The 26,020-nt window shown below is 37.7% G+C and overlaps 3 protein-coding genes across 4 annotated transcripts in view; 1 reads left to right on the top strand and 2 right to left on the bottom strand.

Annotated features, from left to right (window-relative positions):
* Positions 1 to 6,295: 6,295 nt before the first annotated feature.
* mettl6 (methyltransferase 6, methylcytidine) lies at positions 6,296 to 9,405 on the bottom strand. The gene is made up of 5 exons (XM_079240271.1): positions 8,967 to 9,405; positions 8,525 to 8,659; positions 8,073 to 8,243; positions 7,579 to 7,720; positions 6,296 to 7,115 (listed from the first exon to the last, which is right to left on the bottom strand). The coding sequence occupies exons 1-5, from the start codon at positions 9,291 to 9,293 to the stop codon at positions 6,961 to 6,963; spliced, it is 930 nt and encodes a 309-aa protein (XP_079096397.1). The 5' UTR covers positions 9,294 to 9,405; the 3' UTR covers positions 6,296 to 6,960.
* A 259-nt stretch (positions 9,406 to 9,664) lies between these two features.
* Positions 9,665 to 14,765, top strand: eaf1 (ELL associated factor 1). Of its 2 annotated transcripts, XM_079240137.1 has the most exons (7): positions 9,665 to 9,703; positions 9,811 to 9,935; positions 11,143 to 11,237; positions 11,417 to 11,553; positions 11,716 to 11,888; positions 12,173 to 12,382; positions 12,540 to 14,765. In XM_079240137.1, the coding sequence occupies exons 2-7, from the start codon at positions 9,833 to 9,835 to the stop codon at positions 12,587 to 12,589; spliced, it is 768 nt and encodes a 255-aa protein (XP_079096263.1). In that variant the 5' UTR covers positions 9,665 to 9,703; positions 9,811 to 9,832; the 3' UTR covers positions 12,590 to 14,765. The 2 variants fall into 2 exon arrangements, with proteins under 2 accessions (XP_079096263.1, XP_079096262.1); XM_079240136.1 differs by lacking the exon at positions 9,665 to 9,703 and having other exon boundaries at positions 9,718 to 9,935.
* A 1,809-nt stretch (positions 14,766 to 16,574) lies between these two features.
* The window catches only part of bmper (BMP binding endothelial regulator), a 38,181-nt gene continuing 28,735 nt past the window's right edge, over positions 16,575 to 26,020 (bottom strand). Inside the window, exons 11-16 of the mRNA XM_079240994.1 lie at positions 19,912 to 19,957; positions 19,135 to 19,304; positions 18,828 to 19,029; positions 18,407 to 18,749; positions 18,068 to 18,198; positions 16,575 to 17,352 (exon numbers count right to left, since the gene is read on the bottom strand). Of these exons, the coding sequence (XP_079097120.1) occupies positions 17,171 to 17,352; positions 18,068 to 18,198; positions 18,407 to 18,749; positions 18,828 to 19,029; positions 19,135 to 19,304; positions 19,912 to 19,957 (1,074 nt within the window). The 3' untranslated portion in view covers positions 16,575 to 17,170. The remainder of the gene's footprint in view (positions 17,353 to 18,067; positions 18,199 to 18,406; positions 18,750 to 18,827; positions 19,030 to 19,134; positions 19,305 to 19,911; positions 19,958 to 26,020) is intronic.

Raw genomic sequence — 26,020 nt, 5'->3', positions numbered from 1 at the left:
GGAACAGACAATAAAGTTATCTTGATCTACATGTAATACATACCAGAGATGGGATATTTTAATATAACACATTACAGTACTGAAAGCAGCAGACATCACAGGGCTGAGCTAACTTTCCTGTGGTCAAAGAAATGCATCACATGTGCATCCTCCACCCCCGCATCAACAAACCCAAGTAGCAGATGGCTTTCAATGCATCTGTGTAGACGTGAAATCTGCAACAGAGGCGTCATTTCTTAACTTGTGCTGTTTGGTCCTTGTGCTCAACGTTAGTGCATCTTTCTTGTGCATTATGGCTTTCCTCACTGGACTTACAGGAATCCTGTTGATGACTTTATGTCTTTCTTCTGCCCTGGAGACAGGTCGGTAAACCATCATCCATTTCTGCTTCCTCACACTTCGGTTTCTAAACACTTTGTAAAAGTGTTGCTGAAGTGGCAGAAACATCAGAATTAAACGTAATGTTTTAAAACTGTTTAAGCTACATGAAGATTTAGAGAAAAGATGGCAAAAATTCAAACTTGGCACTGCACTCATTTGCTAAAGTGTGCTAAGGCTAATTGCAAACACTATAAAAAACATTTTAAAAAATTTAAATATATTTGGTTTTGTTTTGTTTTTAATAACATGATATATTTAAATATTCCTCCTGACTAAGTCATGCATTTAAAGGTACCAAAGATAGAAAGGTAAAATAGTGAAGTAGCAGAGAAGACGGGACAAACCTGCATTCCAATTTTATTGAAATTAGCAGTATGTTAAATTTGTACGACAAACTGCAGAGATCTTATAATGATTTAAACCATCAGTATAACAACTGTGTAATGATCCTTTGTTGGATTATCATTTGTTCAGTTCTGTGCTATCAGATAAGTTTGGCTGCATATATGCAGAAAGTGTACGATTGTAGTTTAACAGAAATAAGCGAGTAAAGACTTTGTGTGGATGGAAGCATGTTGCTTCAACATTATTTACTGTCATAGATGTGCAAAAAAACAAACAAGAAAACAACAAAAAAATTTTTTTAATGGTTTGTTAGATTGTTTGGGAGTTTTGTTTTGCTTGTTTTTCTCTGTGCATAGCAAACAGTAGTTTCTGGGAGATATGATATACCTCATCTGAAGAAATTCACAGACTGTTTGTAGTTTGAAGTTGAGAAATATGTTAAAAGTAATACATGTTATTATATGAGCTTTTTTTTAAATAAGCAATCTTTTACCTATTTGTTTGTTTGAAAAAATCCCTGAGATCCACTGCCCGTAATTATTTCATATCTTTTTGCCTTTGAAAGGATGGACGCTCATCAAAAAGGCCAAAATGTTTTTACCTTTGACCTGACTTCAGTTTTTAGACTGATATGCAGCAAAAGTATTCCTGAAACTTCCCATCAACAGTAGTTTGTATATTTCTATTGTAAAAGGCTTGCAGTGTTAAAACTGCTCCTGTCCTCGCTCGCTTGAAATGCTTTTTCTCACAATACATTTAAAATGAAGCTCCTATTATTGCATTAAGATTAACAACTTGAACATCTCAATATGTAGTTTCTGCTGGGTTCTGATGGCTTCTTTAAAGCCAAGATCCTTCTTTCAATGAGACAAACTAGTTCAGTGAAGATACTCACCATCCTTCACTGCGATATCAGCAGAACTATTGATTACCTGCATTTCTTGCTGAGACATCACCGTGTCTTTCTCAACGCTTTGATTCTCTGCTGGATTTTTTCCTGATTTTCCCCCAAGCTCTGTCTGCATCACTAGCAGAAAATCTTCATCACCTCCTCCTGGCAAGAGCAAAATTTATCCTGCACGTCTTTAAGATTTCAAGAAGCTTGTACGTTTTTAAAGCTTAGACTGACACGACTGCTGGGGATTTGTAACAATGCTCACAGCAGGACGGCTGGCACGAAACACTGTGTTCTTCCAGGACAGGAATGACAGGCTACTGCTGAAGTCCCAACTCCGGTCCTCGTGAGCGACCATCCTGCAGGTTTTAGTGTTTCCCGACTGCAACTATCTGACCCAAATCAATGGCAGGTGACAGAAAGTAACAAGTTGTTGGAGAACTTTTTCATTTAAATCAAGTGTTGTACCAGGAAAACACTAAAACCTGCAGGGTGGTGGCTCATATGGACTGGAGTGGGAGGCCCCTGGCTTTTAGTTTAGCCATAACAATGACGCCCTGAAGCAGCTTGATGTCTTATTTTCTTTTCTATTTGCATTAATTCAGTAAAGATGGCACTTTTTTCACCAGGACAGAAACCTAATGTGAAAGTCTGCTTGCAGTGAGGGCCAATGTAAATTTCCTTATGATCTTCTTCCATGCAGCTTTCTGTAGAGCTCATGCAGTGTAGTGTTCCTACAGGGAAAACTGGATCCTTCACTAGATCCAAACACACAGAACAGCAAGTTTCTCTTGGTGCAGCTTCAGAGCCGTTTTACTTCACAGTAAATCTTCCTTTAAAATATAAAACTCTGCCTGGGAATGCAAAAGGTTTTATGACTTTCCAGTAGGAGGTGTGGTGAAGAGCTATGCTGACTCGCAGAAACGTTTAATAAGGCAACAAATAATGTCTGCCATGTAGAAAGTTGTTGGTATTTATTTACTGGACAAAAATGATATCAGAAAATGAATCCAGTGTCATTAACATGTCACACACTTCCACTGAACATGCTGTGAGAATAAAACATGATGCAAAATGCCTAATAATCTTTTATTTGTTTACATTTCTTCCTTGATGTTTTAGATTTCTTAGAAGTCTTTTATCTGCAGCAGACCTTCACTGCTTCTCGGGGCTCATCGGTCAAGCTATCATGCAAAGCAAAGTATAATTTTGTTACGTGCCGTGGTGTCCATGTTGAGTGGCATAAGAACACTAATGATAGCAGTCAGCTGACCAATCCCAGGAAGTACTTCACCACAGTGAGCGAGACAACCGTGAACGATGACATGAGACACAGACAGGTTGTGACGGAGATACTCAACATTGTGCCAGCGGACGATGGTCGATATCAGTGTATGGCTGAATGTGACAATGGCGAGAGAGCAATGGGACATTTCATCACAGTTGAGGTTCAAGGTACTGTTACACAAGAGTAACCTGCTATTTTTTACGTAAATATATTTTTCTAATATTTTACATTGTGACTTTTGGCTTGAGCCCACACAACACAACTTTAAGTCATTCTAAGAGAAGAAAAGTCATTTTGAAACACGCTGATGTTTTATTCTGTTCTGTTTATAATGTCTTGCAGAGTAATCAGAGTCATCGTCTGGCTGAGTTGAGGATGAAAGGAGAAACAGGTCCCTCAAAACATTTTCCAGCAACAATCTGAGAAAAGAATGATTCTTTTAAGTGTCTTCAGTAAATAAAATAAGGATTCATCCACATTGCATCGCTCATTGTCATCTTTTAAGATGCTCAAAAGTCTGAATCTGTAAATCTGCTCTAAGCTGCTGTAACTAGGAAGTAGGGGTGTCTCTCTTTTATTTCTTACATACAAATCTAAGGCAATGCATGTAAAAATGTGTTATCTGCTAATCACAGAACACAAATTAGGTTGTATTAATCATACAGGCTAACTGTAAAGGCATTGTATGTCTAAAACAGTTCCAAAAGCAGTTTTCTTTACAGTTTTTAGTCACTTGTGTGAGATATTGACTTATATTGTTATTACTTGCATGTAAATGTTGGCATTTTTAAAACATTCATGTGTATATTTAAGTTACAGAAAATACTGCTTGGTCACATGCATCATTTAATAACCTCAGGTTTACAGAGGTATTTTCTTTTTTTTTACCAATTATACTCCAGTCCTGAAGACTGGTAAAATAGTTTAGCTCTAGTGGTTTGATTCCCTGGATTTCACAGACTATTATATATAGGTGTAAGTATGTGTATGTGAGTATAATAATATTAATGTGTCCCTGGGAAAGACACTGAATCAGACACTGACTCATGTTGTGTCCATGCAGTGTGTGTGTGTGTGTGTGTGATAATGAAAAGCACTTTGTATCATCACACCAGAAGCACTGTATGAATGTGTGTGTAAATGGGTGAATGCAACATTTAAGTAGGGATTTAAAAAAAACCCACTGCTTTCCAATAATAACATGCATGTTAATACAGTTTTCATTGCACCTAAAGTGATGAGATAACCGTGTCACACAGAGGACCGCACCAGTGTCTAAAGCAGAAGTGGGTAACGAAACTAAATCTAACTGAGGTAAAGATGCACTTGAACAAAAGATTCAATATACGAAACAAAACTTTTACATATGCCATGCTTTTTATTTATCAGAGGTGTGATGATTGCAAGAAGGTGCGAAAAGCAACAACTGCAGACCTAAAATTAGGTTTAGAGGTTTACAGAGTAGCAGCTTCCCTGCAGCACGGCGCTCATGTGTAGTTTCACTTTTACCTTTTCATCTTCAAGGCAGCAGAACCTTAAAACCAGCCACATCTACAAATGTAACAGCAGCAGAAATCATCCTGACCGACGCAGCAACAAAGAAAATCTGAAACTATAAGATCAGATTTTTTATATCGTGACGAAACCTGATGATTTCTAGAAAGTAAAGGACTTTATAAAACAGAACAAGTGGACATTTACTTGGACTGTTCATAGCTCTCATGTCATTCTGCATTGTTTACAGTTATAATGTTTAAATCACATTGAATCAACATTAATCACACAGAGACGTGCAGATGTGACTTCAAGTGAGCATTTGGACAGCTTGGCTTTGCTATGTGGTTGCAGAGGGTGTGTGAGTCACACCACAGGACAGGAAACAGCGCAACCATTACTGTGAGCTGTTTTGAAGTCATGTTTAAAGTAACATTTAAAGGGGAATACCACACTTTCCACTCTCCATTGCTGTACAGGACTGTCTTAAGTGCTTTGAACTGAGTGCAGAAAAACTGCATCTCTGCTTTTGGACAATGTTTAGTTGATTTGCGCCTGACAAGTCTCAACTCAATTCAACTTTATTTATAAAGCTCTTTAAAACAACCAGAGTTGAAACAAAGTGCTGTATACAATTGGCCAAAATAAAAACAGAATAAAACAGTTCAAATGCAAAGAAATAACACAATAAAATAAGAGGTCATACAAGGAATATGGAATTAAAACAATAAAACAAACTAAATAAATAGTAAGTAAAAACTAATAATAAAAATAAGGCCCACTGACAGGAAACTGTCTTACGTTGGGTTAAAGGCCAAGGAATAAAAATGGGTTTTAAGATGAGTATTAAAACTGGACAGGGAGGAGGCTTGTCTAATGTTGAGGGGGAGCTCATTCCACAACTTTGAACCAGCAACAGAAAAAGCTCAATTCAAGAGTTTAATTCAGACTTTGTGACAACAAGACGAGACAGAGATGTTTATATTTATCAGATACTTCATGATGGGAGGCAGTAGAGGGTCTCGGAACCTTCTACTGTCGGTTCAGATGGAAATCTGAGGTTGACACTACTGCAGAACAGGAAGCTGCATTTCAAGCAGGTTGCAAATTCTTTACAGAGACCACAGATTCAGCATACTGGTTTCATATAACTGTGCTGCGTTAGAGAGCTAACAGTGAACATTATAAACCTTACTGCAACCATTTACAAAGCAACTATATTTTATGAAAAATCTGACTAATATCTAGACAAAAATATACTTTTGATTGTTTGAGCATAAAACCAACAGGGGGGGGGAGGAGGGGGGGGTCCCTCCTCTGATAAATTTAGTGTCAGTCTTTCAGAATATCCCGAGGCTATACAGTACAATATTCTGTATAGAGTTCAGACTGTCAGATCTTTCCATAATTCAGTCTAATGTATCCCCTCTAAAACTGATTCTAAGTATTTAAATTAAACAAGGAAATGCTGTAAAGTTTACATCTGAATCCCAGAGTACTTCACAGCACATAAAGACACTGGTGGATAAAATGTCATTTTTAAAAGTAGAGAAAATGGACTGAAATCTTTGCAGGAAGTACTGGCCTTTAAAACAGGCGTGTTGAATAATATTTAAATGTGCTGGTGTTTTCCCAGATGTGCTCCATTGTTCATGTAAAAATGTCAACTTTAATATAAACTTTTTCAGGCGGACAAATTCAAGCGGTTTGTTTGGTTTTTTTTTGTGTTTGCCAAATGAAACCAAATCACTCACAAACCTTCAATCTGAGCTCAGGTCACATTTTAGCTGCTCTGAACATACAGTAGTTTGAAATCAGCACACTCTTCTGTTCAGCTTTGGTAATGTCAAAAAGAAAATCCTTTAGCTATTCTGTCCTTGTTATCTGTGTTACTTATCATATCGTGATCAATGTTAAAACCAATGAAAAACAGCCAGCTGTTCATTCGTTCTAATAAGCCAGGATGCATTTAATGATGAAATTAAAAAAAATCTGGACCATAATTAAACTGGGAAACTTTGTGAAATAACACAAAGCTGTTTCATGTTTATTTCAATGTATAGTCAAACAAAAATAAGTATCAAAAGACAGTTAATCATAAAATCTTCAGCTGAGTTCAGCTTCAGGGGGCTTAATCTTGACTGTGCAACAGTTAAAACACGTTTGCTAAATGTTCTTTAAAGATTGGAAGAGAAGTCTAGTAATTTTCCAGAATGGCGCCACCAGCTGAAAAAACATAGAAAATGGTTTAATAAAGTCACTCTGATCAGTCCATTGTTTTTTTGTTTTGTTTTTATAAAACTCAGCATAATGAACCACGCACTGTGGATACAGAAAAAAGTGTAACTGCTGAAAAAGAAGAGCATCTCCATGATAGAAATAAACCCATCTATAACTTGGCCAGTCTGTAGAATTCGGAACCCGAAGCACATAAACCACAAGTCCACTTCTGGACTTATTTTGGCTGCCAGTGTCCCTGGATACAGTAAATCTTCTTTGCTTTGGTTTGTAAAAATATTTCACCAAATCTTGAGATTTGTCCAAAAACCAAATGACATCAAGAGGTTTGTGGCTCCTGCGGCTTGATGAACTTGCTCTGTAGAAACACCCTTGGAACACAAAGCCCTTCCTTCTTGTTGACTGTTTCTCGCAAGACGTAGTCATTGGCAACAGACAGGAAGCCTGCCTCCTCAAACAACTTAGCCAGAAACTCTGGAAGGAGGTAAAAAGAGAAGACTGAGACTTAAAAGGAAGCAATGAATAGTTCAATTCAATTCAGTTTTATTCGTACAGGGACTTTCCAGTTTGACAAGACAATCATGTGAATGTAAGAGATTTTAATCAATGAATCATAAAGTAGATGTTAACCATGACCTGACGCTGTGGTTTTGATTCGTACTGCTGAACACATCTTCCTGATAGTGATTGCGGAAAAAAAATATCAAGAAAAAGGATTTTTTTTATTTTTTATTTTTTTTTATTTTTGTTGTTTAAGATTATTTAGTTTGTAAAACATATAAAAACTGGAATGTTAACTTAACACAAGCTTGACAATTTGTTACCATAGTTTAAGAATATACACTGGAGAGACGGGAACACAGGTAAAGATATTCTAAAGTATAACAATGTAACTGATCTAAATATATAAATATGAAAAAAAGCTAAATTTACTGACCTTTCGAGAAAAAGTAGGAGCGAGTTCCATCCTGGCGAACATAAAAGTTTTCTCCCAGCTTGCTGCCAGATTTAAACCGGAGCATGGCGTGATCATACAGTCCGTAGTCCCGGAAAAGGACGATGCCGCCAGGTTTCAGCACCTTAAAGCCGCACGCAAGTTGCAGTCAATCATTTCAGCCAAGTTGTTTGTATGAAGGTTAAAAAAAGGAGTCGTCTTTATCAGGCTTACTAGGATTTTAGATAAGATAAAAAAAAAAATTATTTTTTTTTTTTTTACAAAAAAAAGAATGCAGTTAATTGTACATAATAATTTTCAATCAAATGAAATTACCATAAATATTATAATCACAATTTTATTTGTATGTTCATTGGTCATTGATAGTATTATCAGGGATGCATCTGTGTAGCCTGGTAGGAGACAGTTATAAATATATGAATAAAACAGGAAGGCGCATTACCAAAAATCTTTGAAATTGTTTTTCCACTGCTCACCTGAATGATGTTCTCTAAAGCCAGTTTCATCTTGCCAGGATGGATAGCTGACAATACGAAAATGAGGGTGATAACATCCACGCTGCCCTTTGGCACATTTTCTATCAGATCATCTTTAGTTAAATCACACTGGAAGGCACAGCAGCGTTCAGGGCAATATAGAGGGTTTTGCTATCAAACAAAAGAAGAAAATGTATCATTATTTACATACTTTAGTGCTTTTATTTTCCTTAAGCCTGTTCACTAATTGTCTTATTTTTTTCTTTCACTAAGCAGCTGTCCTTTACTGGACCTAGTTTTCTCAGCTTAATCATACAGTAGGATGCTTCTTTATCAACATGATATACATGGTTACAATAAACATGTTTTTGTCTTAAATACTGAATTCTTGGATACTGTGAATTCTTTTCATGTAGAAATATTATTTGCAAGAAAACTGACGAACACCTTACTTTAACAAATTCAACAGCTCGAGGCGAGAAGTCACAGGCATAAACAAAGATGTTGAGGTCATCCTCCAGTAGGGGAAAGATGCAGTTTCCCACCCCACAGCCAGCTTCCAGCAGGACCAACTTCTGGGACTCAAACTGCAAACAAGGAAGGAAAAAATACATAGTTTTCTAACCACGCCATTCATGTGTTGTTTTTTTTAAGCTTAAAAGAATATTTGATAAGACATCTACATTTTAAAATAGATAGGAAAGTAGCAAGTTGAGTATATTATGGAACTGGACACTTGGTTATTCCTATATCTTTAATGCATAAGTAAATCATCAGGGTGCATAAAAGTACAGGTTACGACAGAAGACTAATGGATCATCTCCATGCCACAGTCATTATGACCAAGTCTAAATATCAGTTAATCTTACATATTATTAAATATTTTATAATTACTTCTCGACATGCTTTGAGCTCCTCAAACTCTCTGGTGGTCCAGTGTCTGTCCTTAAAGAAATTCGTCGTGTTTCTTTTGTAAAACAAGTCCCAGTTTTTCTGAGCTTCTTTCTCCAACTTCGTCTGTTTGAAGTCTGACACCAGAATTCTCTCGTTGCTGAGTCTGTCTTGCTCCTCTTTGGTTAAATCTCGAGCATCTGAGGTCTTCGTCTGGCCGGGGAAACACGGTGAAATGTTTTCACATGATTCCACTTTGTCGGTTTGTTTAACATCAGTACTACACTTACTATCTGTCGATTGCGCCATGCTTCCTAAGATAATCCTCATCAGTCCAAAGTCAATACTTTAGTACAGCATTTTTTTAAAAAGAAAACATTCTATCTCAATTTTATTTACTTAGTAAAACTAAAGTTATTTTTTCGACAAAATCTAGGCTACATTTTTACACATTTAGGGTCCATCTTGTCCGTCTGTGAAATTCTTGCGTGTAACTTTACAATTAAATTCCTTTTTAACTCATTGCACAATTTGTGTTCATTACCCACTCCAAAAAAAACATTACACTTTTAGAAAATATGAAATACTATACTTTTTTATTTAATAAAAGTACTTAGCACATTGTAGCAAGGAACTTGCCGCCCTTTTACAACATATGGGTGCTTCCGGTGCCATTTCAGTGTCGGACCAAAAAAGCGGAAACGCAGCGGAGTAGTGACGTAAGCGATGTTTTGCTAAAGGTTAGCATCTGCAAGCTAACTTTCTGTGATAGTTTGATTGTCTTTCTTGCCTGTCATGTGTAACTCTGTATTTTAAGAATATTGCTTTTATTTAAATGTGAATTTAGGTCAGTGGAGGCAAACGGTAAGATGAACGGGAGTACAAATCCGCTGTTGGATAAAGAGGAGCATGTTTTAAAGCTTGGAGAAAGCTTTGAGAAGAGGCCGAAGTCTTCCTTTCACACCATCAGATGTGAGTTTGGTTTGTGATCGCCTTGTGTGCTTACAAAATTTTGCCAGGGAAGGTGGTTTCTTTTACAACATAGTCATTTAACTGGTCAAAGACACTGTTTGCATAAAATATTGAAATTCCAAGTTGTACAATATTAAATTGTTACAGCATTCTTATAGAAATGATCTATCTATCTATCTATCTATCTATCTATCTATCTATCTATCATTAAGGGAGAAAAATGGTAGTTAACATTTGTAGAGCAATGGAAATCAAAGGACATTTTGTCTGGATATAATTAAATATATTGAAAAAATTACTGTCATAACACAGACACAAAGCTTTTTAGGGACAGCATCTAAATATTGTTTTGTGTTACACTGTAAATGAAAAAATACAGACAGCAGCCAGAAAAACAGATTTTGAATGATGCAAACAGATAGAAAATATAACTAGTAAGCTTAGTTTATGCAACTCTAACTAAAAGGGAAATTTCTTACTTATAATTTGATTTTATACGGAAAAAAATAACTTAAGATGTGGGTTTTTAAAATACATAGATGTTTTCTTTTGGATGTTGGTATTTACATCTGAAGATTTTTATCTGGAATATTTTAGATGCAACTTAATCTAAAATAAACTATTAGATGTGGATTTTGCTGCGGTCAACTACAAAATCAATCAATCAATCAGTTGGACTCAGGCACATCTGTTAGGTGTATTAACTAATGTAATGAATGTAATGACTTTTTAATAATGATTGTTTGATAATGGAATAATATGCTTTTACAATGTTTTATTTTGTAATTTCAAGGAACATCTGTTAGGGGACAACAGATGGAAATTAGCCTATGGCTATAATCTTGCTTGTTGACGTCTGCAAACTGTTTATGATGTTCATTATTTTGCATTGTCCCTTTTAAATACATTTTTAAAAAATAAACAAACTTTATTTATGAAGTGCTTTTCCAACATAAAATATGTGACTCAAAGCGCTTTACAGTTTAAAATCAGACATAAAGAAACACACAGACAGACACATTATATAAAAAGATACCTCCAACCCCCCTTTTTTAGATACATCTAAATGAGAGAGGTAAGTGCAGACGGACCAGTAGTGGAAACCCCATCCGAGGAGCCGTTTGCACCGGGGCAACGCATTGGCAGTAACGCAGAGGCACAGGCCTCTCCAGGTTCCTGACTGATGGGTCATGCACGTCTTTTTCAGATGACTTCAAACCAGCATCCATCGACACAAGCTGTGAGGGAGAGCTACAAGTTGGGAAAGGAGATGAAGTTACCATAACACTACCTCACATTCCAGTAAGTCTCTGATGTTTCCTCATTGTGTAATAAAAATAGGAGCAGAAAATAATTTTCTATCCTGGTCCAGGTTGCACAAGTAACACACACTTAAACAGCCTATCTGACCTGAATTAGCTATTCTTTTCCCTGTAATGTTGAGATAAAGCTGACTTTTGATCCTTTTTGTTTTCTTTCAGGGCTCCACACCTCCAATGACAGTATTCAAAGGAAACAAGCGGCCATATCAGAAAGACTGTGTACTTATCATAAACCACGACACAGGGGAGTTTGTGTTGGAGAAGCTGAGCAGCAGCATCCAAGTGAAGAAAACAAGGTGGGCGCTCGTTACCTCATACTATGGAAACACTTAGTGAGATGTTGTGAGTCTGCGCTGCTGTTGGATGGATATTTCTGTAAAATCATGCAGCCCAGGAGGGGTTTCCACAGACAATACGGCATAACACAAGGTTCACCTGCTGCATGTGTGCGTTTACAGGGCGGAGGGCAGCAGTAAGATCCAGGCACGAATTGAACAACAGTCAGTTCGTTCCAGCCAGCCCAGCTCTCAGTTTCGGGCTCCAACCAAACCCGGAGCGGGGATGAAAACGTCCCCTTCACCATCTAAGGACAACCCCTCCCCAGAACCGCAGCTTGATGACATCAAGAGAGGTGACAATATTCACTTGTATCCCAGATAATAGACCAGGCTAGAAACACAGTGCTGACATGAAACCACACTTTAGCATGTCATGTTAAATAAAGGGCTGTCAAATCAACTTTTCCGGACTGGATCTCCAGAACCAGTCAGAAGTTTGGACACACTTTCCTTTTAAATCCAATCGGTAAAATGTGTCCACATGTTTGACTTATGTATGATATGTCTTTTATACGTGGATCCTCGGTGAGAATGAAGGAGTCTTAAGAAAACATTGCTGACTTCCTACTGTTGGCAGAGCTGCGAGCAGAGGTGGAGGTGATAGAGCAGATGAGCAGCAGCTCCTCTGACTCAGACGGAGCCTCCGGAAGTGGTGACGACAGCAGCAGCAGCGACGGTGAGCACGATGCCCCCCGACCGCTCAGCCAGACCTCTCCCAGCCGCCATCCCATAGCCAACGGAGGAACTGACCGACAGCAGGGAAACAACCAGCTCATGAACACACTCCGTGAGTATCTCAGGGTTACGCTTTATCTGATTAAAGGGTTAAATTCAGGCATGGGTTCATTTGTTGTGCGTTTTATTAATTCTGTTGCAGCATTAACGGCATTATGCTACGATTACAATAACATCAGCAAACTGAATTATTTTTCTGGTTCTTGAAGGAAATGATCTTCAGCTCAGCGAGTCAGGCAGCGACAGTGATGATGACTGAACCCATCCCGTTTGTCTTTTCTCCTGCACACTCCTCCTCCTCCCCTTCTTCGCCTGATTCACTTGTTTCCTTTGCTGTGATTGCTAACCTCAGCTTTATATCTTGGTTTTGATTGTACTTTTTAAATTTTATTTTAGTATATTCCTAAAGATGGCCAGCCTGGAGTGTATTTTTTAGTAGATGTATATTTTGTTTTGTATAGTAAGACTTTAGGAAATCTAGTTTTACTTGAGAGGTTTAGAAGATTATCTATATTAGTGTTCATACATATTCTAAGTACTTAAATAAGCTAGTTTTATCTACTTGTTTTGTCTGGTTTTGTTGGGTTTTGCTTTTTCCTTCCCTTTTTTTTGAAGAGATAACACGAGAAGTTAGTCTTGAAAGTAGCCCCTTACTCCTTTCTCCTTGTATCAGAAAAAAAACTGCAAGTCTTCATGTCCTTGTTGTATTTATATTGGTTAACAAATACAACTGAATTGCAGATACTCTGCTTACAGGCAACAAATAAAAAATAATTAGCAGGCATTTTATAGATGAACATAAAGAGTTACTGTAACGTTATTAAGAATAGAAGTGATGCCTTTCAAGCTTAACATTTTTTATCCTTTGGATTAGCTTCATTTTAAGCTTCCAGTAAGTGTGATTTGCCAATATTATTACAAAAAAGTACAAAGTTGTAGTTGGTGCTGCTGCACAATTACCCACTGCTTTTACACTCCCATTTTGAACGGCCTGTTGTTCCCATAAGGTACACAGTGACTCTTAATTTAAGTCAGGTGTGTTGGTGCAGGGATTCATCAAAAACCTGCAGGATTGTGGCCCTCGAGGATTAGAGAGGGCACCTCTGATTTAATCTGACCTGCTCCTGTTAAAGCCTACCACATGGGGGCAGAAGATGCTTTAAGAAACAAAACATGCACATAGTGTCTATTCTGGTGTGAAAAACTTGGCATGTGTTCAGTTTAATTTAATATCTAAATTTTTCTTTGCTTGAAGTCCAGTATGCACTCTGTTCAGCTGTGGTGTTTCTCTCCATCTTCTGGATAAACAGGTGGGTGGGTCATTATCTGCCATGTGGGAACGACTTCAGGCATCAGTTTCTGGGAAACAGCTGAGCAGAGAAAAGTCCATAAAAACTCAAACATATAGTTAGAAATTTAAAAAGTAAAAACTTAAATAAAATTAAAATTGAGAATTTACCTGCAAAGTTACCAAAGCAACATTTTCCGCCTGAGACTTCACCAAACGTCCTGAATCTCAAAGGTACAGCTTCATTTTCTCATCAGACCTTTTTGGATTTTTTGTTACTTTTGGTTTTTAGACTTTAAAATTGAGGAAGCGTAGTTATCTTAAAGGAAAAGGATTTTATTTCAGACTTGTTGTTTCTGTTATATTTCTTAAACAGAATATGTTTTTCATCCAGAATGATGTTATATCTTAGTACCTTTTGATGCCTTACAAGATTTTCACTGTAGAAAACAGGCTGAATGTTTCATTTCCTGAAAATGCCAAAGACTTCATGACGTGAGAGATGTGCCAGAATGTTCACTGTGTGAAATATGTCATGTCAGCGTGTAACCGTGTTCGTTTGGTGCATACAGTAGGTATTGATCTGAGTTGGTTTTCCCTGTCATCTGCGGAGACGTTGGTGTTTGTGAATAACGTTTGGTTGTTACTGCGTTTTATTGTTCATCGCTGTGCATCAACAGGTAGCAGTTTTATGACAAGCTGACAAATGCAAACTTCTAGAAGGAAAAACTGAATGATGGGAAGTTTGAACTTGTGTTTAATACACTTACATGGCTCAAAACAAAACAGTGTTAAATATATTTATGGACTTTGTAACATTTTCTGGCTAATTTAAAAGTTTCTGAGAAAAAAAAAATGTTAAAATTGTAAAAGAAATTAGAAATTAGCTATCTGATGAAGGAACCCCAGCCTTCAGTTGCTGTCCTGAAACATCAGCTGGAAGTGAACAAACTGAAGAATGAGCTAAACACACAGACACAAAGGTTTTCTAGTTTTCCCCTGAAAACTTCTCCTTTTAGCAACACATTTGTTGTTTTATGGACTTTGTTGTATCTGTTGCTAAAGTTCTTATGTTGTGTTTTAAAGCAATATGTTTGTGGATTAGGTTTGTATTTATTTGAAGTGTATTAAAAATTTGCAAACGTCATTATAATAGTTTCATCTTTTTATTGTGGTCATTGTTTTTTCTTTCTTTCTTTTTCTTTACTTAGAGGAGGTAAACCTGTGTGTTTGAGGGCACAACCATCACAGCAAAGCTTCTGTATCCAACAACCCTCAACTGATAATATAAGACGGTAAAAACAACAAAGTAAATTGTGTTTAAAAGATAATTTTAAAAAAAAGACTAAATTATTACAGAGCATTTTGTTGACTTGAATTTGTTCATTTTATTTCTTGTGTAGGAATGGTACTGTTCCTAATGTTGAGCTTCACTTTATTTCCTTTTAAGCGGTTTTCCTCAGTAAGTCTTTCCGTCAAAGTTCTTTGTTTTTAACTTCTTCTCAGTGCTGCAGTTGTACCTGATCATCCTCGGAGAGATATGTTTGGTTTGTTAAGCTGCTTGAGATTTATGATGAACTCTTGATGGGGTTGAAAGAAAAAAAACCCATCAAACTCAAGGCATGATGTCTTCACACCAGACAGTTTAGCAAACAACCAGACTTAAATAGTATCTGCAGGCTCTTTGTTTTTGGCAGCTCGTTCCAAAGACACATTTTGTTACCATTTATTTTTATTCCAAAATGCAATGCAAACAATATCATAGTTTGACGGATATTGTAACAAGACTTTTGTACCAACAGAGCCGTTAGCTGCAAACTTGTGTCTGTATAGGGTCCAATATGTCCTTAAAAGGAAGAGGAACAGAGAAACGGCTGATTTATGCCACGTGATAAAAGATGCAGTGATGAATCCCACTGACACCAACCTCAACATTATGTAAGCAGTTTGGGATCATCTTGACAGAAGATGGAACAAAAGGAAGCCAACATCTAAAGAAGAGCTTTGGAAAAATGCTACAAGACGCCTGAAATGTTCCTGATGACTACTTATACTGCAAATATTTAATTTATTCACATCTTTTTTCATTTTCTTTGGCAGTATTGATAGAACTGAGGTGTTGCCTAAGATTATTTTCCAGTTCTGTATTTATATCCTGTAAATATCTTTTTTAAGATTTTTTTTTCTTCAGGTTTTAAAAAAAGTATCAATTAAAAAGCATTTTATTTCATTTAATGCCTTTAATTTTTCCTTATTGTTTTCTCTACTGCTCCTGCATTTTCCTCAACAATAGTTGAAATGATATGCTAACACCTGGCCAATAAATAATGGAGTACATTGAAAGAAACATTTATCTACAGTTCATTTAAATAAATAACTATACACACAAAAAAACCCAAATAATTCAGAAAACACACAAAAATGCAAATTATTTACCTTTTTTTTTATTATGCACTTATTTAATTTATTCTTCCTTCTTTTTACCTGATTGTTTCCTCTTTTTGCCTCCCACAGAACCGTCATTATTTTGTTTTCTTCTTCTTGTAGCTTTGGCAGTTTGAAAAAACAAAAACATTTTAACCACTAAAGTAGAGGCAGGAGTCAAACAGAAACTTCGAGAAAAGATTATATTGCCAGTCTTAAATAATCCTCATCAAATGAAACTTATGTTTACATGAACACTTTTGGTTTTGTACTATCCACAACAACCTGTACACGGAGAACAATACAATACAGTACTTTTTCCCTGCGGTGGTGCAACAACCGAGTCACATTTGGGCATTTCTCTTCAAACAGAAACACAAAAGTACACAACAACAAATACATAAATAGCTTTTCCCTTTAAATCATTTATAACGCAGTAATTTTCAGGATTCTGGCTCTTTCTACAACGTCTCCTCTGATATAAATTAACAATATCGACAAACAAATAATAATAATTAGAGCAATAATAATATAAAAGCTATCTTGTCTCTCATATAAATCTGGTTAGCTTAAAGAAGGAAATGATGGCGTAGAGATCACGAGGGCAGCTTGATATGAAGCACCAGAGTCTCTTGACGTTGAGTCTTGCTGTTCCAAATGCAGACGCCCAGTTTTCCATTTGGCTGTTTGCAAGAAATAAATCGGGCTCCATGTGGGCTCTAACAGGAGTCCTCCAGCCCAAACCCATCTCTGAGGTTTCCATGGTAACATCCTCAATGTCCTTCAGATGCAAACTCTCCAGATGGGATCCTGACTCGTCTCTTGGGATTTCAGTCCTGGTGACTGGTGGAACAGCACTTGGAGGCACGAGGACACCAGAGGCTGAATCTCGCAGCTACGATCCGCCTCTGATCTACTCTCCCCTCGGTCCGTCAGCATAGTTTGTATCTCTGATGTTGAAGTCACTGCAAAACGTTCCTTTGCAAAGTTCTGGACCCTGAGTACCTTGGTGCATGTCATTGACACACTTAAGGATCATAAATGCTTTCCAGCTAGTTTGGCCCCCTACTTTAGACACTACAGATGAACCTCCCTAACCTAGCCCACCTCCCACCTGGGCAGCAAAGGTCACCGTCCGGGACAGCTTGTGGGTTTGATGCAGCGTCCCTGGAAAAGCACCAGGTTGGCGGGGCAGTGGCAGCCGGCCACGCAAGGTTTGTGACACGGTCCGATCTCGTTCCAATTGTCGCAGGTTTTGGTGCATCCCGGTCCGCAGGTGTCGTACACAGCGTCGTGCTTACACTGGGTGGCTGGTGGGAGAACAAGAAAATAAGTATGAATGTAACCCATAAAGTTCAGATAAAACAAACCTGGTTTGTGTGTCTGTTTCAAGTCTCACACTGAGACTCACTATTTTCATTTGTTTTTGTTTTTTTTAAGAAAAAGAAGGAAAAATCAATCATTAACAATAAAGACTTAAAGCCTTAACCTCTCAAACCTTTCCTGTTTTATAGTTTCAGTTTAGTAAGAGGCTGAAAACTAAATCTTTTAGTGAGCAGTGGCCATTTTTCAGAAAAGCCACAGATTTCCTGAAAAAAGATACTTGTAGTTTTAGAAGGTATTCCTGCGTTTCATCTTTATTTGTGGGTTCATGCTGATGTGACACAGCAAGATTCCACTCAGTTATTTTCCTCAAATGACCAAATATGTAAAATAACATAGACACTAATAACAGCCACAACAGCATCATAAACATTCACTTGGTTCATTATTGTTACTTCACATTGCTGCAGAACCTCTTCAGAAAGGGGTGTTGCATTACATTTATGTCTTTCTTTTTAAGCCCACCACCCCTGACAGATCCAGTCAGCTCTGATTGGTCAGCTGAGCTGTCAGAAATCTTACAGTATTACCACAAGGCAGCTACGTACTAACAGAAGTCTTCAAAGAAGTCTTGGATGAATGAATAAACCAAACGTTTATGACTCATTTTGCTAAGATCTGACAGGTGTTTGTGGCACTAACCCATGCAAACTTTATCAGGCTTCCACAGGACCGGCACTCCTTCCCTCTCACAGGCCCGACTGTACGCGATGAAGGACTCGCAGTAGCAGTTTTTATGGACTGGACACTCACACATGTCTGTTACACAGGACCTGTAGAAGGAAGGAAGTTAAAGCAACTTTGTGGAAATTTCAGTAACATTTAGATGAATACACTGATGTGAATCTTTTCCTTTTTTAAAGTGTAAATTCTTGCTTTCAAAGTCAATAAACTGGATAAAGATAAATGTTTTATGATCATGAAAAAATAATTTATTTACTTTTTCTCTGTTTCATAAAGCCAACACCACCGTGTTCTCACCTGTAGAAAGGACCAAAGTCCACCACACGGTGGCACTTCTGAAACTCCCATGACTTTATCTTCTGGCATTCCCTGTGGGCCCGGAACTTGACTTTGACGCTGCCGGGACACAGGAAGGACGTCGACCTGTGAGGTGGACGCTGCTGGGAGCAAACCTCGTTTCCGTCGACTCGCCACGACTCAGCAAACTCGTCCACATCGAACTTAAACTGGCCGTCGCCTCCCATGGTGTCATCCCGTTTGTGGCCGTTGTAGTTGCCACAAAGACCACAGAGGCGTCCGCGAAGATGGGGAGCAGCGACGACTTCGACAAAGCTGTCACCGTCCCATGTGATCTCCAGACCTGCAGATGGGTGTTGGTCAGAGTTTAGAGCAAGTCGCTGAAAATGCTGCAGGTCCTCATGAAGTTAAACATGCAGACCTGCGATGGTGGTTAGCTTCAGCAGGTATCCATCCAGGTCTATGTGCACCCCGGGGCCATGGTACGGCAGCGCAATGCGGGTCCCGTTCCTCCGGACTGTCAGATGCTGGTGCAAGCTCAGGATCAGAGCACCCAACCTCACCTCCACGGACTGAGTCCAGGAGAAGGAGCGAGTCCGACGAGCATCGTTCTTCACCAACACCTAGAATTAAAGTCATGATAGAATTTAAAATTAATAGAAATTTTAGCAGCAAATATGACTTATCACAAAATATGTAGCATAAAAAAAGAAAAAAAACCATCCCACCGTGAAGCTGGAGTCGGGGCTGTTGATGTTGACGTTGTTTCCCGGCCCTCCAGACGGGATCCCACCACAGTCGCGTGTCAGCACATACTGACAAGTTCCCTGAAAGTTAAAGGTTCTGCCATCAAAGGTGTTGTAGTGAGGGTCTCCAAAGACTGTGCACACACCCGGTTCTGGAAAGGAACAGAGACAAAGACGGACTTATTCTCACTCTGAAGTCACAGCAGCGTGTCTCCGGAGACCACCTGCACCGCATGGATGCATACTAAAGCTGACAGCCAGAAGCAAAAATCCTAATTTATGAGAAATGATGAAATATGTGGCACTGATCTGCCTCGCTCAGAAGTGGGATCAGCATATGTGGTGTGGTGAAACGTCCGCCTTACCATCTGAAGCTAAACTTTATATTATGTACAAGTGAGGTTTATGGGGCATTTGTGTTCCTAAAATAGACCATATGGGGGATTTTTTTTTCAGCAGTTTGAAACCAAAAGCCAAAGTAGAATGACCTGAAGGCAAACCACAGTCTGGACTGAGATTCATGAGGGATACTGAACCGAAGCTAAAGCGGCCGGATTGAGGTTTGTTTTCACTGCTTTTCTAAAGGACGGTTGACACGGTAGATTTCAGCTTATAATTACCATCATAAATATATTTTGCAGTAATACAAATAGTTTATCAAGACTTTTGATGTATTTTTAGACATGTAAAGCTTTGAGGAAAAGGCCATTTCAGTATATCAGAGACGACAGGATACACCAATGAGATGGACTTACTCACTTTCAGTGCAAACTGGACAGCAGCCGGTTCTGTTCAGGATCTTATTCTGCGAGAGACAAGGAGCAGACACACGGCGTTAAAAGACTCCGAGAGACTTGACAGATTGAGACAAGATGGCAGGATGCCTGACTGTAACGAGTGATGAAGAGAAACAGAACATTTCTGACGGAGAGCAGACTTTGTTAGCAGCGTCGGAGGCAGAAAACAGAAAGTTAGAGGCATCTGAAACCTTTTGCAAAATTACAATTCTGAAGCGTTAAACTGTTAAAGACAAACTGGTTGTTCATAGTTTTTGCTTTGACATTTATACGCTGGACATATAAATAAGATCGGATGTGAAATGATGTAAATGTTCCATAAAGAGAAACAACTGTAGACAAAGACAATAAAATAAACAAGTTTATTTATAAAAAAAAAAAAAAAAAGAAAAGAAAAAAAGATAGCATTTAGTTCTTGCTTGAATCGACTGAAACTAAACCCATTTTTTACTCATGAGATGAATCGGTATTTCTAGTTTTGATCTGATATTGATATGCACATAAAATTAACATAAATATTTCAGATATCCTGTTCCAGGCATGGCTCACATGTTTCTGCACATTTTATTTTAACCTTTTAAAGCCTGAGATATCCTGTTTGGGATCTTTGAGAACAGATGGCACCAAACTGTAGAAAAACAGCCATTTTGGAGACCTTGAACTAAAACCTCTCTAGTTTTTTTCTTTTTTTTAAATCAGAGTTAGCCTTTGCTGTGATAATGTTCACATGTTGTACTATGACATAGAGGTTTATAGCTACATCTGCATCATTCCAAAGGGGTGTTCATATTCATCCTAAAAGTCATTGCATTTTTCTTTTCATTAGGCAAGATTTATTTTATTTATTCATGCTATCTGCACTTTTCATTCATTCTTCACTAATGACAAGTCTTCCCTTTACAAGACTGCATTGACATTAAAATGCCAGCATGAAATGAAGAGTTTTTGCTGAAGCTGTCTTCCATGCATGCATCATGTTCACATGTTCTGCAGACAGAGCCGGTATGATAGAGAAAACATGCATGTGCATATAAGTGCAAAAATGACTGGATTAGACTGGAGATGATTCCCAGCCATACCTGGCTCTGCATCACTGGACATTTACCTGGTGGAGTGCTGCAGCAAGCCAAATTTAAACTGTTTGGTTTCAATGCATGCATCAGCCCATAAGTAAATGACAGTAGCATGAAAAAATATGATAAAAGCCATTAAGAAGTCATGTTCTGAAATTAACAAAAAAAAAAAAAAATGCAATTAAGACAAAAGAAGTCACCAGTTTTCCTCTTTTTCACCCAAAACTTACCACTGTGTCACCGTCAGCGAAAGCAAACACAGATTAAGCTTCAAACTGGCTGTTAGAGTCTGTGTTGCCCCCTTTGTGTTGTTGTCAATGCCGAGACGGGACATCAAATTTAGAATTAAAAATTTATTCTAAAGGAATAAAAACAGGATTTTCTCAAATTATTTCCCCCATTATGATTATAATTTATTGTGCTGATATTAATAAATAAGTATAATCAAGTTTATTTAAGATTGAAACCTGATCCCGTTACCCCTGGTTACCAGAGCAAGTAACGAGGGCACCAATAAAAGTTGAGAGGACAGAAATTCAATGAGAAATCACCACCACAAAGCCAGAGACTGGCTTGAGGTGATCTAGCATCACCTAAGCAGCAGGGGACTCCAGGAGGCCCCCTACATACGGCCTGGGTCTGATAAATGCAAACATCCCCAGAAGTCAGTACTCCTTTGTAAAACTGGGGAAAATAACTTCTTTCATATATATACATATATATATATATATATAGATATATATATATATATATCTATATATATACACATATGTATATATGTGTATATATATATATATATATATATATATATATATATATATATATATATATATATATATATATATATATATATATATATATATACATACATATGTATATATGTGTATAACAGGATTCTGTTTTCTTCTTTATCTCTTCTTAGCTATGCATTAAAAATGAATTATTTCTTTACAAGAACTGATAAAGTAGGTTGTAAACAACTAAATACGAATATTTTTATTTTCAACAGCTGTCATTAATATTTGGTGATTAATCGCACGATGATGTTTATAGTCAAACCAGGACAGAGATACAGATACTCCAACTTCAACTGCTGAACTCTCTCTGTGTAATTGGACCCACCATGTCTGTGTGTGTGTGTGTGTGTGTGTGTGTGTGTGTGTGTGTGTGTGTGTGCACATACAGTACGCTTCAGCCTCCATCAGAAGGGCAGATCAGAGGACTCTTTCACACACTGAGTTTTTGTTGCCCCAGGGAAGCCCTTCATCAGTGCACACACACATCTGTACCTCTATCTTAGTAGATTTTGACTTCAACCATCACATTTAAATATTGAAACCGCAACATTAAACTTCTTCCAACCTTTATTTCACTTTGTAAGCCAGGATCAGCCATACTCAAAACCTCTTTAATCCATACACACTTTTCCTCTTTCTTGCTCACACACACACACACACACAGATACATCCATACACAACCCACTCATCTGTCATCACATGCAGACCTTCTCTGTACGCTCAATATACACTCCAGCGTTCTAACCTCTGCACAAAGGGCACTCTCAGTCTTTGAAGAGGGCTGCCTTTTGACAGACTGAGGACACTAAAACACACACACACACACACAGACACATATACACACTCTCATTGAAACACACACGGTGACAGAGATTGGTTTTCAGGGGCCTAAATATAGGGAACCTCTTCTTTGCTGTCACTCAAACACAACACAGACAAAAGGTTGTTGGGAGACACAATGTCTCCATAGAGGACCCAAACACTCCGCCGACCTGCTGCTGACCGCAGCATGACAGCATGGGAGAGTGTGTGGTGTGTGTGTGATTTGGGCAGCAATGACCTCTGTGACAGAGCCACAGTCATGATAACTTGGGACAGGTGTGCTAGTTGTCAGGCTATAAGCTAGTTAATCTTTTTTCTGTGAGTTTGTAACTGGTGCCTGCAGATGTGAGGTATATTGATGAATTTTGCTTCAAACCAGAAGTCATCTCTATTTTCAGGTTGAAGTGCCTCATTTATATAAAACAATGAAGTTCAGGGTTGTGCATGGATGTGTAGGTAGTCAATGGAGGGAGTTAATGGGAGTCCCGCCAAACCGACCACATAGGCAGTGTGTCAGATTTCACCCTTTGATTTCATCTCCACTTCCGTGGATGCATGTGTTGTCTGCATCAAGCTTTCATGTGTTTATGTGCTATGGTGTGGTGAGGATCTAAATAAACCGGAGGACCTACTGCAACTCACATTTAATCATGTTTTGCTCCTGCCAAGTTGTCTTCATGCTTAAAAGGCTCCACCAGTTTGAGAAACGTGTTGAGGCAAAGACAAGCAATCAATCACTGACAATGTTGGAGCTCATGCTGTGATTACTTTGGAGAGTTTTACAAATTACAGTGCAGGTTTCTGCGGTCTGGCACACCTTTACATGCAACAATTTATTTCACACTTGAGTTTAGAAGAAGACACCCCAATCACTGCAACCGTTTCTCTAATTAAAATACAGCTGACCTGTTTGTTTACATTTTTGTGCAGGACATACTAAACTAATATAACATAAAACCAATTTACTGAACGGAAATAATCCCTCTCAAACATGCACCATCATCCACTAAAGGTGTGTGGTAGTGTATTTGTCTACACACACTGTTCTCTACCCTCTTATTTTAACATAATTTTTGGGGAACTACAGATGGTGTCGACTAATTAGCTAAAGCTAGCTAGTAATAAGCCTTCAAGCAATGTGGAATTGAGTTGCACTCAACCTTTAAACTGTGAGAATTGATGCTGTAATAAACCTTTAAATATGTTGTTACAAGAGACTTTTTGCTTTATCAGAACTATTGATCCACAAAGGTAAATTCTTTACTAAGAAGCTTCATGCTTAATGAAATGTTCCCTTTTTAAAAAAATCCATCTTTTAATTCTAGATTCAAGGTCTTCAAGGTCTGGAAAACCTGCTGGTGAAAGCTGCAGCTTTACAGTCATCCAGTAGATGGAACTGTTGCAAAAACATGGGGGGTCAGGAAATGCTGGTCCAGGTTTGCAGGTCTGAATTGACTGTTGATCAACTGGGAATAAACTCAAGCCAGGAAGGAACCAGTTTGGATGAACCCAACCAGTTTCATAACAAACAGGATAATGCACAAGAAATGGCTACCTTGTGAGCACAAAAGTTAACTAGCTCATTTTGCATGAGAGCAAAAAAAACAACAACAGGAAACACAAAACCAAGAGTTGCTTTTGGTTCACGTGCTTCCATATTTTAATCGCTGTCCCCTGGTGGCAGTGGAACATGAAAACAAGTAGCTGCGCAATTGTAGAAGCTTTGGGGATGCACTGTACAAAGATATGTATATGTTGTGTAGCACCACTTCACAGCAATGTCATCTCAAAGTACACATCAGCTAGGGATGGTGTTCCAGTTAAAGACGGTATTCCAGCTAAGGATGGGTGTATCAATATCCTGTAATCTATACTTCAATATTTATCAGTTAAAAATAAATACTTTAAAAAAAAAAAAAATCATATATATATATATATATATATATATATATATATATATATATATATATATATAGATATATAGATATATAGATATTACATTTCCACTGTATTCTACTCTTTTTATTTATGAAATTTAATACAAAACCACCCACTCATCTGTCTATCCATCTATTAGGGGTGAGAAAATTGAATAAAAAAAACTGAATATTGGGATTTTTTGCTTCACAATTAATTTTTTTTCAAATAATTAAAATAATACATTATAAAATTTTTGTCATTTTTAAAAAAAATAGTTTTTATTGATCTTTTTACTTGTCTTCTCGGTCACTATAGCAGCAGAATGATGGTCTGGCTACTGTGTTGTTTTTTTCCAAACTGAAATCAAGAAAAATGACTAGCAAAAAAAAAAAAAAAAAAAAAAAAAAGGTTCTGTACATTTTTTTTTTTTGTTTTTAACCTACAAAAATCAGCAATGTAAAAGAATTTAAATCAATTTAAATCGAATTGGCACCCAAAAAAAAAAAAAAAAAAATGGAATCAAATCAAATTGGGACAAAAGCATATTGTCACAGTCCTACTATCTATCTATCTATCTATCTATCTATCTATCTATCTATCTATCTATCTATCTATCTATCTATCTATCTATCTATCAGTTTTTCTTTAAATCGGTCATCTTTAGTGGTTTTATTTACATTTCATATTCTCCTTGCAATAAATATAATATGAAGACGGAACAAGCGGAAGATTTTCCTTTAAGAGGCATAAAATATTGATGTTGGTTTTAATGTCGAGGAAAAATTACTATGAATTGATGGGACAGGAAATGTTGGTACAGACTATCCCTAGTTCCTGCATTTGCTTTGTACTGAGCACTGGTGGTAATTTTGCGTGTGGTGTGGAGGAGGTCACAGTTTGATTAGTTTGATTTAATCATTTTAATTAGCCTGAAGGGGCGTGTCAGCAGTATTCACAAAGCCCTTTTCAAAAATAATAATTCAGTAAAAAAAAAACAAAAAAAAAACACAAACACAAACAGAGCAAAAAGTTCCCATTTCAATAACAGTAATTATACATTAGACATCTGCTCTGTCATCCCTCCAGCAAAGTATCATGTATGACAAAGGATGTGCAAAACAAACAAAAATATGTCGAGATGTAATAATTAAAACCCAAAAGTTTGACATATAAAAAGCTTTTCACTGGGGGACAAAACTCCCTGCAGACCACCAACATCACTCTGCAGTCGCCTGCTCTGACCGCAAACAACAGGTGAGGGCTTGTTGTAACCGCTGGAAGCGTGTGAACTTGGACTAACACTGACACAGGCTTTGACAGCGTGACCGCCACCAGCTAGCGGTATGCGAGGAATCTACTCCATCACCCGCCAACCGACAGATGACTTCAGAGCGACCTCTGCGACAGGTGAACGCAGCACAACCCGTTTTCATGCCAGCAGTTCCCAGAGTTTTACAGC

Source organism: Telmatherina bonti, assembly GCF_933228915.1.
Source record: "Telmatherina bonti genome assembly, chromosome: 5".
NCBI classification, from domain to species: domain Eukaryota; kingdom Metazoa; phylum Chordata; class Actinopteri; order Atheriniformes; family Telmatherinidae; genus Telmatherina; species Telmatherina bonti.
Note: the sequence above shows the minus strand (reverse complement) of the source record. Positions and strands in the feature narration are given on the sequence as shown.

What these genes read in the sequence shown, in the direction of transcription:
- mettl6 (XM_079240271.1), bottom strand. Translation starts at nt 9,293, where the DNA reads ATGAGGATTATCTTAGGAAGCATGGCGCAATCGACAGATAGTAAGTGT. An exon ending in CTTTAGAGAACATCATTCAG is followed by an intron (nt 7,721 to 8,072) that starts GTGAGCAGTGGA and finishes TGCGGCTTTAAG; the next exon opens with GTGCTGAAACCTGGCGGCAT. An exon ending in CTCCTACTTTTTCTCGAAAG is followed by an intron (nt 7,116 to 7,578) that starts GTCAGTAAATTT and finishes ACCTCCTTCCAG; the next exon opens with AGTTTCTGGCTAAGTTGTTT.
- eaf1 (XM_079240137.1), top strand. Translation starts at nt 9,833, where the DNA reads ATGAACGGGAGTACAAATCCGCTGTTGGATAAAGAGGAGCATGTTTTA. An exon ending in TAACACTACCTCACATTCCA is followed by an intron (nt 11,238 to 11,416) that starts GTAAGTCTCTGA and finishes GTTTTCTTTCAG; the next exon opens with GGCTCCACACCTCCAATGAC. An exon ending in ATCCAAGTGAAGAAAACAAG is followed by an intron (nt 11,554 to 11,715) that starts GTGGGCGCTCGT and finishes GTGCGTTTACAG; the next exon opens with GGCGGAGGGCAGCAGTAAGA.